General features: G+C 34.9%; 2 protein-coding genes across 3 annotated transcripts; one reads left to right on the top strand and one right to left on the bottom strand.

The window, feature by feature from the left end:
* Positions 1-46: 46 nt before the first annotated feature.
* On the bottom strand, positions 47-10,339 carry Lsd-2 (Lipid storage droplet-2). Of its 2 annotated transcripts, none has more exons than XM_076120266.1 (6): positions 10,057-10,339; positions 9,152-9,272; positions 7,853-8,085; positions 3,246-3,438; positions 1,317-1,445; positions 47-704 (listed from the first exon to the last, which is right to left on the bottom strand). In XM_076120266.1, exons 2-6 carry the CDS (start codon positions 9,270-9,272, stop codon positions 463-465), a joined length of 918 nt encoding a protein of 305 aa, XP_075976381.1. In that variant the 5' UTR covers positions 10,057-10,339; the 3' UTR covers positions 47-462. The 2 variants fall into 2 exon arrangements, with proteins under 2 accessions (XP_075976381.1, XP_075976382.1); XM_076120267.1 differs by having other exon boundaries at positions 1,317-1,433.
* A 269-nt stretch (positions 10,340-10,608) lies between these two features.
* On the top strand, positions 10,609-12,735 carry LOC142976739 (uncharacterized). The gene is made up of 2 exons (XM_076120268.1): positions 10,609-11,300; positions 11,719-12,735. Exons 1-2 carry the CDS (start codon positions 10,977-10,979, stop codon positions 12,211-12,213), a joined length of 819 nt encoding a protein of 272 aa, XP_075976383.1. The 5' UTR covers positions 10,609-10,976; the 3' UTR covers positions 12,214-12,735.
* Positions 12,736-13,564: the final 829 nt, after the last annotated feature.

Below are 13,564 nucleotides of genomic sequence, written 5' to 3'. Positions count from 1 at the left end.
TCTTTGGAATATATTGCGTATTAAACTAAATAATAAATAACAAGTCTTTTATTTCATTACAAAAACATTTTTATTATATTGAAAAATCGCTACAAAATTACATTACAATATGCCATATAAAAGCGATAAATATTTCAAAATTGAAGACATACTGACAGTCTTTTATATAGAAATACATTGATATAGACTTATTCTAGAGGCGCCAGAACAGCGCAGATACATCGTGTGTACCGGCGCTGTGGCGGACACGTAGCGTGCACGCTACTACAATCACTTATAATATAATTAAATATTTCATATTGCTGCTATATTTAGTATTACAGGTACACGACTATACATTCTACTAAAGCTGAATACAGCCTCATTTTCACGCGTTTTCAACCTTCATCTAAATCTATACAACTAAACATAGCAACACATAAGCAACTTATATAATAAATAAAAATAAATGTATGAAAAAAATCAATTAGAATTCTCCGTAGACTTTGATTCAGGCGTGGACTTGACCTGGTTGGAGGTGGTGGGGGATGATGACGTCACCTCGGTGTTGTTCGCGGGGGGAGGGGCGGGGGCGCTCTCTGTTGTGTTCTTCTCTTTGTCTCGCTTGTCTTGTTCCTCCTTCTCTCTCTGCTGGCTGGTGACGTTGGCGAGGTGTAGTGCTGCGAGCAGAGCTGTCACGTAGCGACGCACGTCCAGTTCCACACCTGGATTACGAACAAGTTAATTAATAATAGTTCTTCTTTAGTCTAAGGTTCAATCCCCAAGGTATTTTAAAATCAGGTGAGACTGTTTAGCATTTCAGTCGGAACAGATCTAGACTTTTTATGGCATGAAGGGGAAAAAGACTTTGGTAAAGTTGTAGTAGATATGATAATCGGTCGTTATGGTATCAGCAGTAAATGATTCTATGCTTAATAAGAAGATTGATACAATATAAGTCAATAACAGTCAGCTAGCGACTGGACAATGTGACTTGCGTCAAAACGTCAAGCATTCCAAAGTAAAATACACATTCGTGTTAATTACCATCCATACTTAATATTATAAATGCGAAAGTAACTCTGTCTTTCTGTCTGCTACTCAATCACGCCTAAACTACTGAAGCAATTTCCATGAAATTTTGGTATGGAGCTATTTTGATACCCGGGAATGGACATAGGCTATATATCATCACGTTACGACCAAAAGGAGCAGAGTACCAGTAATTAATGCTATAAAAACAGGGCAAAATTTCACCCATTCTCTCTTATTGGACGCAAGCGAAGTTGCGCGGGTCAGCTATTACTATAATAAAATAAAGAAGTTAAATAGTTTACCTGAATTCCTGAGCTCGTTGATCTTGTAGGCGAGGTTGGCCCAGACGCGGCGCGCGGCCACGGCGCTGAGGCGGCCCACCGTCTGCACCGTGTGCAGCGCCGGGTCGTTGGACACCGCTACAATGTCATCTACAATTGCACATCATTACACTCACACACACTGTCAACCTGCTACAGTTGACATGACTTAGAACCTAACGAATTTTGTACTGAATGGCTTTATTACAACCAGAAGAAATAGTAAGACTGTTGGTAAGTAAGTAACTATAGTGTTTTGTTTATTAGTCACTTACACATACTTTTGTATTTAATTTATCAAAAGGAATTAACTATTAAATGCGTCATTTAGTTTTTTGAGATATGAGCAGTATACACTGTTTTGACTAGCAAAACATTTGGCATTATTTACAGCCATTTTTGCATGTCTACGATGAATAATATATCTGTGTTGAATTTCACACCATACTATTTATGCAGATCTTAACTTGAAAATTAATAAAAAAACATTCTATAGCAAGATTTTCAGCCATTAATAATGAGAGAGGCAGGGCATGGCTACGCTCGACTGGTTGTAAAGAAAATCATTCCATTAAGGCCAATGAACTCCACATAAGCATAAAGCGATAAACATGACATCAAAATACTTATATTAATTGCTATAACATGATAAGGTACTTTAAGAATTTAAGAAAACACCGATAAAGGTATTTCACTAACTACTTTTATAAAATATTTCAAACTACTGGGATTCGAACCCACTATAACCATTGCGCCAAACGTGCAATTAGGGCCGTATCTTTCTATGATTAAAATTTCAAGACTCATACTACTAAAGAAAAGACAAAAATGTTCTAACACTACTATAATGACTTAGCAAAATGTTGTTTTTCAAAGTTACGTAATAGATGTATTATCAATAATACGGTACAAAGGTGCGAGGTCAGTGCTGATAAGTTTTTGTATGCATGATACTTCATACATACATAACGTGAAGGAATTATAGTGAAAGCGGAATTGAAATAGGATTAACTGTTTACTACAAAATTAAGTTAGAATAGGGGGATACCTAACAACTTTAGTAAGCCGTAAATGTAGTCACCCTCTAAACAGCATAAGTAACAAGAACATTAAGTAGAAACATTTATTATAGATATTAATTAGACAAGTTATTTTATATCTATGTGTATCAATGCAGATAAATACAACAAATAAGAAAGTAGTATGTGCAGATACTCTGCTTATGCCTTTAGAAAAGGGGGGTAGTTTGATAAAAGGGTGATGTTGTGATAGTTCTATTATCTAATAACATGACTTTGTAACCAAGCAGACATTATTATGTCCTTCAAGTGAACTCGAGTGATATCCTGTTACATTATCTGGACAGGCTGATAACGTAATCTTAATCTATCTAGAACATTGCTACACTGTATCTGATACTATGCTGCGCTTGCAACTGGGTACCTTTTTATAACACCACACCTGTTTTGTCTCTACTGCATTTATTTTACTGTTTAAGACCTGCTTTTTTATTTAGAGGTGGGTCAGAAATATATTAATACATTTTAAATGTATGCCATTTCTCTTCTTATTATTTTGTTTCATGACTATTCTTTAAAGATTCTTAAATAATATTCTAACAATAATTCTATTATTTCCCCTTCTATTGTTATCTGTATTAAGATAACACGTAATTCATAAAATAGGCACCGGGAATGCCCTATCACACTCAATAAATATCACAATAAGAAATATGTATTGAACGAAAGCATTGCAGACAGACATATCCATCACCTAGCCCCGGTTTTTGCTGTACATTTAGTGGTAGTTTATCTATTCAATAGCGTTTAAACTCATATAAAAAACACTATTGAATAGATTAACTACCGCTAAATGTACTCAGAAACCGGGGGCTTACATTAAGATACTTACTGCTAGGTTCCTCTTGTGGTCCGACAGGGGGCAGGTAGTGGTCGAGCAGCTGCATGGCGTAGGTGGCGCCAGCGTCGACGCTGTGCACCGCCTTCTGGCCGTATGCCGTGGAGAGGAGAGCGTTGGCCTTGGCCCAGGATAGCTCCTTGAGCGACGCCACACGCTGCTCCGCGGCTACGCGGGCTCCGTATACCTGTGGAAGATGATGGTTTAGTTAGATTTGGTGACAAAATAAAAGTAATTCTGTAAAATTCTTAGAAAGTGTGTAAAACGCTAGTGAAGGAAATTCTGTTTTGATCTTATTCTGAAGATTCTATATCCTTGATAGAAAAGCATACGCCCGATGGTCGACTCCAATTTTTTTGCTATAGGCGCATTATTAAAAGACCGTACCTAGTATTTTTTTTTTCAATACGTAAAATCATTGATCATATTCTTGTTGTTAGTAGGTTAATAAAATCAACATCAAGTATTAAGTAATCGTATCACGCAAATTCAGCATGAATTAAACCTAAAATAATAGGTAAGTAGGTACTAGTTAGTAGTACCTAGACAACAATGTTCCAACTAGCACATCACTCGTCATCAGTATTGCACAACTGCATCGTCACACAAATCGATTTCTAGTGCATTCTAATTGAATATGCAATTCCGATAGGTCACAAGTCTCATGACTGCAACGTGAGATGTGCCCTTTTTTAATTAGGAACAATATTGCCTAATCACAGCGACAAACAAGTGACGCCCTTGGACATTGTTCCATTGACCTACTGTTTACAGTAGCATAGACATGGAAGTACTATGATAATGATAGCAAGGACTCCATGTTCCGGGTCAACGTCCATTGCGTGCCGTGTGTCACGGATCACATGAGTTTATCTTATCAGTGCACCGATGGATGTGTGGCGGATGATGAGTTCGTGTTTTTTAGGTCGCTATTTGATCCAGTTTGTTACATTATGATGTTAAGAGAGCGGAGAAGGACCCGTAAGGCTTGCTACACACATATTTAGATCGGCGATATTTATTGAACACAAGCGCCTAGAATCCTCAATGGATAAAAAAAGTTTTAGCGAAGAAGTCTTCTTCTACATATTTGTTTTGAAACAATATTGTTGCAATACTTCAATGATGTTGTAGATGATAGATAACGAAACCAGTATGCTGTATGACTGATCAGTGGCACGCAACGACCACTGCGCCGACCGCGTATAGAAATTGTTTCCTAAATCTCTGTACCGAACTACTAAATTATGTTAAGGTACTTTTTCAATGGGGAGACGTTGTAATAGAATAAACCAATAAAATAAATAAAAATCGAGATTCATTATAATTGGATTCAGGAATATTGATGGCAATTCTATTTGCGGAATGTGAATTTCATGTACGCACTCATTATACTCTCTGGCCATTACAAGCGTGCGAACATTACGTACGTCATAATCAAAAGAAACATAGGAATTTGTTAGTACGAGAGAGTCCGATAAAATTTCATAGCATAGTTCGCACGTTTGTAACAACCCTAGTTTAGTTAGGTTGCTAACTATACGAAATGCATGCTATTCCACATTCTAGCTAGTCCATTGAAAAGTAACATTTAAAAGGTAGCAAATTAGGGGATGCAATTTTATTTTATTTTTAATATTAACTTAAACTTAAGTTTCCATTGATTCTCCCTACACATTAAAAAAAATAAAATTGCCTTAGTAGGTACCTAAAAATGTTTCATTGGACTAAACCTAGTATATCGTGCTCTCTCTATTCACCTACGGAATTTATAATGTCGTGTTGTTGTAAAAGTACCTTATTAGTAAATAGGAACCGGTCGAGCGGTCGACTGACACCGCAAGGCGCGCGGAAGTACAGTTGCAACGCCCTCGGCTATCCAGTTACCAATAATACGCAATACATTTAACCACAAGACTCAGTTACATTTCTAGAGATTTCTTCATTAGTTAAGAGGCTGGCAGTCTAATAGCGAATGTTTCCTGCCTGTCAAATTGTAGTTTTTTAGTTCGGAGACTAGATTACAAATGGAAAAGTTTACAGACATGAGCTTTGTTCTTCTGGGTAACAATATCTCTACCAGTTTTTCGGCTGAGACAAAGAATTATAAACTATTGAAAGTTAGAGTAAAGAATACGATAAAAAAACTGTAAATCAACGCCTGTTTTTAGCAGCAGCCAAATATATGTATGACTGCTACTACAGCTATATTTACGCAAGAGCATTGACAGTCTTAACTAATAAATTAGTCGCAAGCATACATGCAAATTTGTCTCAAAAAAAACTTATTTTTTATATCTTGTAGATGTCCCTTTTTTTCTCTGGTTCTGTCTACCCCTGTGAGAAGGAGATGTAATTGTATGTTTTCATCTTTTCCATACTACAAGTTACTACCGACAATAATGCAAAATATGACTTCAGTAAAACGTATGAATCTAATGTTTTGAAAACATCAGAGAGACAACGTCGTGCGCCACAACACAGCGTTGATACGAGACATCCTGTACAACACTGCTGTGTGTATTTATAGAGCATTTCCTCAACTTATTGATAGCAATGTTATTGTATTACATTGCACTTGTTCAACCAGTTTCATGTAATACAAGGTTGCTTTTTATGTTGGCACAGATTTGAGGTAATTGAGATGATATTAATGAGACTGTAGGAATTTTAAAGACTGTCTTTGTGTGGGAATTTGTCGCCAATACATACTAAAAGAAATCAGTTTGGTAAAGATGTTCCCTGTGTCTTATTTTTACACCAAAACGGCTGATACGAAATGGCCTAAATATGGCAGGCTATGAAGTTGCTAAGCCCCGGTTTCTGAGTACATTTAGCGGTAGTTTATCTATTTAATAGTTTTTTATATTAGTTTAAACACTATTTTAAAGATAAACTACCGCTAAATGTATCTCAGAAACCGGGGGTAAGGGACAACAAAGTTGGTGCACGATATGACACGACACGCCAAAAAGACGGGCGGATCCGGGGGCTAAAGCTGGTCCTTATAAAATAGTTATAAATAGTCGTCCGACCTTCGGCCTAGTACACCGGAACAAAGTGGTCAGCTCGGTATAATAGCCGTTAGATAACGTCCGTCCGTTCAGTAATAGATTAATAGTTACACTTCCGCTCAGAATGCATGCGCAATGGTTATAGTTAGTACCACTGCACACGATATATTTATACACTTTCATACAGCTGATATATATATTATATACAGTAGGTACGATGGGCAAAAGTCAATGAACAACAAACTCGAAAAGGTTCTCAAATTCTTAGACCTTACGTCCAAAATATTACTATTTTCATTTAAGTTTTGTTTACAATATGTATGGGATGCTTTAAGACAAGCCCCACAGGTGGGCCTTTTCATCAAGCTTCTGTAATACAAAGATAGAGATCTTAAGCTCGGTAGCCCCGTACTGATTTAGGGTTAGTGGCAGTAATGTTATGTGACTTGATTTCTGTGCCGACTATACTTGACTTTCTTTACAAATAAATGATGAATTGACTGTTTTAGAGGCATTGTTTAAAAATGATTTAAACCCCTTCGCAAAGATGGTTAATCTAATCATATCAATTATATAACACGTCATAATTTCACTTTCATATTGTAAAAACAAAGATATTATACAAATAGTTCCTTGATAATTTGTTTTCGTTTTATGTAAGCACTAAGTGCTTCACTTGCAATTAAGCTAACATTACAGGTATCTACGCACGTCAGTGATAGCAGTAAGCACTTTCGTTTGGTTCGCAAGAGCTGTGATAAGTGCTCGCGTCATACGGATTATCAACCACTCATGTATTATACTATCTTGTAATCCTTATTAACACATTACACTTTTTATAAAAGTGGAATTATAATTTTACTAGTGCTTATCAGAATCTGTGCTAACATTTTTTTAAAGTAGTATTTGTTTTTATGAGTGTTTAAGACACTCAAAAACGATTCTATGTGGTGTTTTCACGATAGTTTATTGGATATATAACGTAACAGCCCAAAGCACTGCACAGATCAGGCTAAAATTTGGCATGCACTTAGATGTTAGGACTTAGGCACCCGCTAAGAAAGGATTTTATCGCCACGCGGATTAAATAAGGGATGAAATCTGTCCTAAGTCACAATTTCACAAACCACGCGGACGAAGTCTCGGACAAAAGCTAGTTGAAGTTATATAGCAACTATCTATCATTAGTTAAACTAACCAATGCTTATCCAATGGTGGTGAATATGGCCGTAAAAATAAATATTTATGAAATATTTTCTGACGAAATGTCTTTTAACGTGAGAATAACAAACAATACAAGATAATGTGCTGTTTGTTCAGTGATGTAGGTGAAAGTGATTTTATTTGTTACACGCTTTCCCGGGTTGACTGATCAACCGAATTATGTACATGAAATACATACGATTTTTTATGAAAAATACAATTGTGTACTAGCTATGTCGTAAGTACACGGCAGAATCATTCAAATGGAACCTAATGTATATAATATTTTTTAAATCTTTAACGAACATTTAGTTATATGACAACTAAAGGATTGCTGGTGATATCGGGCAAAAGTTTTCAAGTTGAAAAGCAATGTTTCCTTACCTTATTAACATGTGGTGAGATTCTAGACAGGACTGCTTGTTTGGTGGTCTCTACAATGACCTTGGGTGGTTCTGTGACGATCGGCACGCGGCGCTCCAGCTCGTCCAGGGCGGCGGCCACCTTGGCGTCGCCAGCTACTAGAGGAGCCGCCACGTATGGCGCTGCTGTGGTGGCCGCGCGGACCACGCCCGCCTCCGCTGTCGATAGTGCCCATTCTAAAAGCGAGTGTGCTCCTGGACAAAGAAAATTTATTTAAAAAAATCTGTTGTTAGAAACTTCATGGTGTTACTGTTAGTTTTTGGGAAGGAATTAACGAAGAATATTCTTAAAAAAGGGCGATTCAATGGGTGATCTACCGAAACGACAACAGTCTGTATAAAGTAAACTACAAAACTGAAAATAAAGTGGCTGTTCCCTGGTCTCTGCCTACCCCTATGAAAACAAGACGTGATTTTATGTATGTTTATGGTAGGGCAGCTAGTCAAAGTTTTGTCTTCAATAAAGAGACAGGATAAAAGAACCAAAATATTATAATCTTACACTCAGAACTTGTTATTAAAAGAAATCTTCCAAAAATGTGAGTGTGCCACTATAAATAAACAAACATCCACTGATATAAATAAATACAAGTCAACCACTGAAACTGTAGCACTCATCTTGTATACTTAGTACATTGACACATACATATTATGCTTTTTTATTCTTTTATTTACTAGATAACACCTAATATACCTGCCAATAGGCTGAGTTGTATGAAATGCATCTATGGTTCACTATTTGCAAAGTTAGTTTCATGTAATAGGAGGCGAACCTAGTGTGATACATCTGGCTACTATTGAATATAATCCAATATAAATAAAATAACTATTAAGGTAAATAAGGTGTTGTATGAAAGAAAATCTATTTCAAAAATATAAGCTTCATGTCTATTTTTTTTTCATTTCATAAAAAAATTAAATAGCCAGTATCAATCTTAGTGATGATTGTAAATTGAAACAATAGTAGCATTTTATAATGGTAGCTGACTGCAGCATAAACAGTTATTTAACTAGTGCAAGGCTGTACATTGTATGCAGTTTTCAGAATAATGATAAAGCCAGTGTTTTCTCTGTGCATTTTCTTGTTCCCATTGGTGTATGAAGAGGTCAAAGAATGCTTTTTACAGCAATACCCTAGAACTTCTTCGCCACATAATGACTATTAGTATATTTAGAAGATAAATTGTCTACTTAAGTTACAAAACTTATTCACTACATGACTGTTAAAGTGTATTTAGAAGAAATAATTAATGTTACATACCTTTAACTTTAGTGTAGAAGGCTCCCACTTGTCCAACGGCAGCCCCAACAGTGGGCAGAGCCATGGCTTTCTGCACCGACTGCAGCTGAGGTATGGTCGGGGAACTTACTTCTGTGGCCATCTGTCAATAAACATAAAATCAAATAAATAAGAAGGAATGAAAGAGCAGTACTTATAAGGTATAAATCTGGAAGAAGAGATTTATCTGGAAGAATCTGTTTATATACCAAAATGTATTTTTTTGAAGAGTTTACATGCATACAAATTATTTACATCCATTTTTAGAGAATACAGAGTACCTATATAATTATCCAACACACACATTATTTCAGATAAGAATCCTATTGTATTTAAAGTAAAATAATTAGGATTTGAAAAAAAAAGGTACTTCTTTTTGTTGTTTATTACAAGGATCCTCAATTTTAATAATATTAACTGGGTAAGTATTGTGGTTCCTAGTTAATTATTAGGTATAGACTTCAATAAATTATGTCTTATGCATAATTAATTTTTTGGGTTTAATTTTGGGAAAATTGAGGGTAATTATGTAAAATAAAGCAGTTTCCTGAGAGATCTTGAACACTGGAAAGTTCTGAATAAGGGTATCAATAGATTTTGATCATGATAATTGAAAACTTTCATTAAAACTACAAAGAAATCATTAGGATAGTCTAAAAATAGATTTTAAACCTTCTCACTACAATCTCATTAAAAATGGTTACTGATGAAATTACGTCGGTAGTTGAGCAAAGTTAACAACTGCGATTACTAACTTGTAACAGGATAAAAACTTAATTAACAAGCTTGTTTTAGAGAACAACAGCAATAGTTGCATGCAATTAAATAAATAATTTCATAAGCGCCACAATTTTCACGAAAATATACAAGATATTCGTATAACAAACCTTTGTGTATTATGTATGTATGTATTCACAAAACTTTTCTTGGAAACTTTCAAGTACAATTACTTTCCAAACAGAACAAAAATTACTGATAACTAGTTCGTAGCGATTCAAATGACTGACTGAAGTGCACTGAGCCCAAGTACAAAATATATACGCGATAAACAGCAGAAATGCCACTGAAGATGATTAATTATTTATTATTTTATGAATCAGGCACTTGTTTGGACTTTGACCAACGTCCGACACCGTAGTTATAGATAGTGATGTCCGAATCTGATAGGCGATTGTAGTGCTTTATTTTTTCAATATGGTTCATTATGATTAATAACTTAAATATAAGAATGGCATAATTTACTCCAATCTCATATTTAAATATAACAACTTTTAAATACTTTTGCACCAGTAAAATATCTGCTTGATATGTCCCATAATTTACGACATTCGTACAAAATCGGGTTGAATTTAGTTGGGTTTGAAGACTACGTTTATCAATCGCCTCTCTACGTTTATCAAGTTAAATCAAAAGAGAGAGATATACGTTAGAAAGAGAAAAAAAGTTATATTTTAAAAATATTTTTTCGATTTACCGATATTAAACCCTTCTTTTCTTTAAAATGGATTTTGGAAGAAGCTTTATGTTATAAGCGTTGATTACAGTTAATTTTTTACTTTAGTATTTAACATTTTACTCCGTTGTATTTTCATCAAACATTTTTGGTTGGTCGCCAAATGCCAATGACGAACATTGATCGCATTTGTGGAACGAGGCCAGTCTCCGGCCAGTGTATGCGTATTTATACAAACATTGGATGAGGGAGCCCTTCTGATTGGATAATGAGCTCAGTCGTTTTTGTTTTGGTTGTCAAATAAGACGTTGTTGCGGTTTTTATATAATAAATAAGAATTGAATTATAATAACTATGTCGTGGACGAACGATAATGTGCTAGAATTTTTAGAGCTTTATAAACGGGAGCAACATTTGTGGGATCCTAAACATCCTCTGCATCGAAATAGAAGTGAAGTTGCCGAAGCCTGGAATAGAATCCAAATATCCCTAAGCATACATGTCCCTGTTACTGATCTAAAAAAGAAAAAAGAGTCTCTTATGACTTCGTTTCGGATGCATCTTGGCAAGAAGAAAACACAAGAGAACTATCGTACAACTTGGTTCGCATATTCGTTAATGGAGAGTTTTCTTGGCGGCAAATATGAATGTGATAGTACTAATCAATTGGAAAATGAGGTAAATAGCATTTATTGTTTTTTACTTCAGAAATTCTCTTAGGACTTGAACTCAGCAGCAGATTTATTTGAATTATCCTCAAAGAAGTTTCATAATTTTGGTCAACGTTGGCCCATAACATTTGATCCAATTGGTGGATTGGTTTAACTTTTCAAATATATTGGCCTATTGGTTATTGGCTCACATGTGATATGACAAATGTTTGTTATCTGTCTATTACCAATATTGTGTGTGTAATGTTTTACTTTTATAGAATGATTAGGTACAGGAAAATAGATACAAAATTGAATGATGGAGTTTATTAAAAATAAGCATTCAGGTTCTAGCAGTTGTAAATTAACGAGGTCCCAGGTTCAAATCCCGGATCAGAAAAGCTTGGTATTATAAATGCTATAAAATATATTTTTTCACATTCCAGTTTTTCACCAGTGCTGAAAATTATACTACGCAACCGGGAATTCCGGACCACGCTAGTAATATTAACAGGAGTCTTAACAATTCTGACAAAAGTATGGCGGTGCGGCAAAGTAAACAAATAGCGACGTGTCACAAAACTCCTAAAACTTGCTCATATCCCAAGAAACGACCGGACGAAGATGATTCTTATTTAAATAACTCTAGTTCAATGAGAATTGAAATGGACGAGTATGATTTATACGGACAACTGTTGGCAAAGAAATTAAGAAAATTAGATGAACATCAACGTGACTTAGCGATGCACGAAATTGATTCTGTCATGTTTCGCGCCAAAATGCAGAGTACACCGTCACAATCTCGGAGTTACTCTGGTTCGCCATCACCAATGCCACGAAAATTAAAGTCTCCAGTGTTTATAGTCGCTCAACATAATATTTCGACGAGTATACAATACGAAGATGAAAATATACCGTATCAGGAACAACCGCCATCTTAGACTACCGATTTGTTTCTTTTAATGGGATAAAGTTTTTTTCGAACGCTATAAAATTAGCGACGATACTCATATCAAGAGAGATCGGCTTTGTTGAGGCTAGAAGAGGAGTGATTATTATGTAAATAATCTAAATTGTTGCTGTCATTTTCGTTGTAAAAGGTGCTTACAATAAATTTGAATAAATAGGTATTTATTATTGTATTACTGTTCGTGTATGTGTATCTACCTATTTTTTTAATATATGGCGATACCTACATATCTAATTGAAGTTAGGTGTGGACCTAAATGTGCTTACTTAACATTTTTTTTGTAATCGAAATAATCGAATTTTATTTTTGTTGTATTTATTAATATGTAAGTAATACGTAACATTTGTTTATTTGGGTTACACGAGCCATTAAGAAAATACTTACGCAGCCATAAGCATTTTTCATTTATATATTCGCAAAGTAGGTATTGTTTAAAAGGGTTTTTTGCAATATCGTCACAAAGTGACATCGAAGTTTAAACAGGATATAAAATTGTGAATATGATAAAAAAAAAACTACGTATTTCATTTATCTTTCCTTTCATAAATCTTTAACATTAGTCTGTTTGATAAAATTTACGTAATCCGTCGTGAAAGTGATAAGGATATGACTATATTGCGCAGTTTTTAAATAATTAGTCTTTTTCTGCTCCTAATCTGAAATGCAACTTGCTAATTGATCTGAAATCTCTACTTTGCAGATAGTGTTATGCAAGTGCTTAAACTCCATACGTCATATCAAAGCCGTGATTGACTGTGTTTGTACTTATGATTATCGCTCTGTTGAACATCCGTGAACAAATCTAAAAGAAAAATGGTATTGAATATTCTCTAAAACTTAGTCTCTCCTATTCAAGTTTCCTATTTCTTTAAATACGGAGTTGTGTTAACAAAAAACTAGAATACCAAAAAAAATAAAATCTTGGAGAAATCTTAAAAAAAAACAAGACAAAAACCGAAGACGTTTAAAATATATCTTCCCATGTGAACATCGAAACTAAAACTTTGTACCGCAAGAGTAGCGTCATGTCGACCACTCTAACGACTGAGCTATAGAAGTTAAAATACCAAAGATGCGATGTTTGAAAAGGCATATTTGATCAAACATTTGTCACCAATAACTTGTCAGTTCCTAAATTACCATTTAAACAGCTGATAGATTTCGGTATTAAACAATTCTAAGAATAAATGTAGGTAAATGTATTATTGATTGCGTCATACAATACTAGTGTTAAAGTACTTACGGTTTATTGACACTATAATAAGCCGGAAATATTTCCTATAGGTACCTACAAAGTGGTCTTTGCACTTTGTACCATGTAT

The sequence above is a fragment of the Anticarsia gemmatalis genome, chromosome 11 (genome assembly GCF_050436995.1).
Source record: "Anticarsia gemmatalis isolate Benzon Research Colony breed Stoneville strain chromosome 11, ilAntGemm2 primary, whole genome shotgun sequence".
Taxonomy (NCBI): domain Eukaryota; kingdom Metazoa; phylum Arthropoda; class Insecta; order Lepidoptera; family Erebidae; genus Anticarsia; species Anticarsia gemmatalis.
This window is presented reverse-complemented; position numbering and strand designations above follow the sequence as displayed.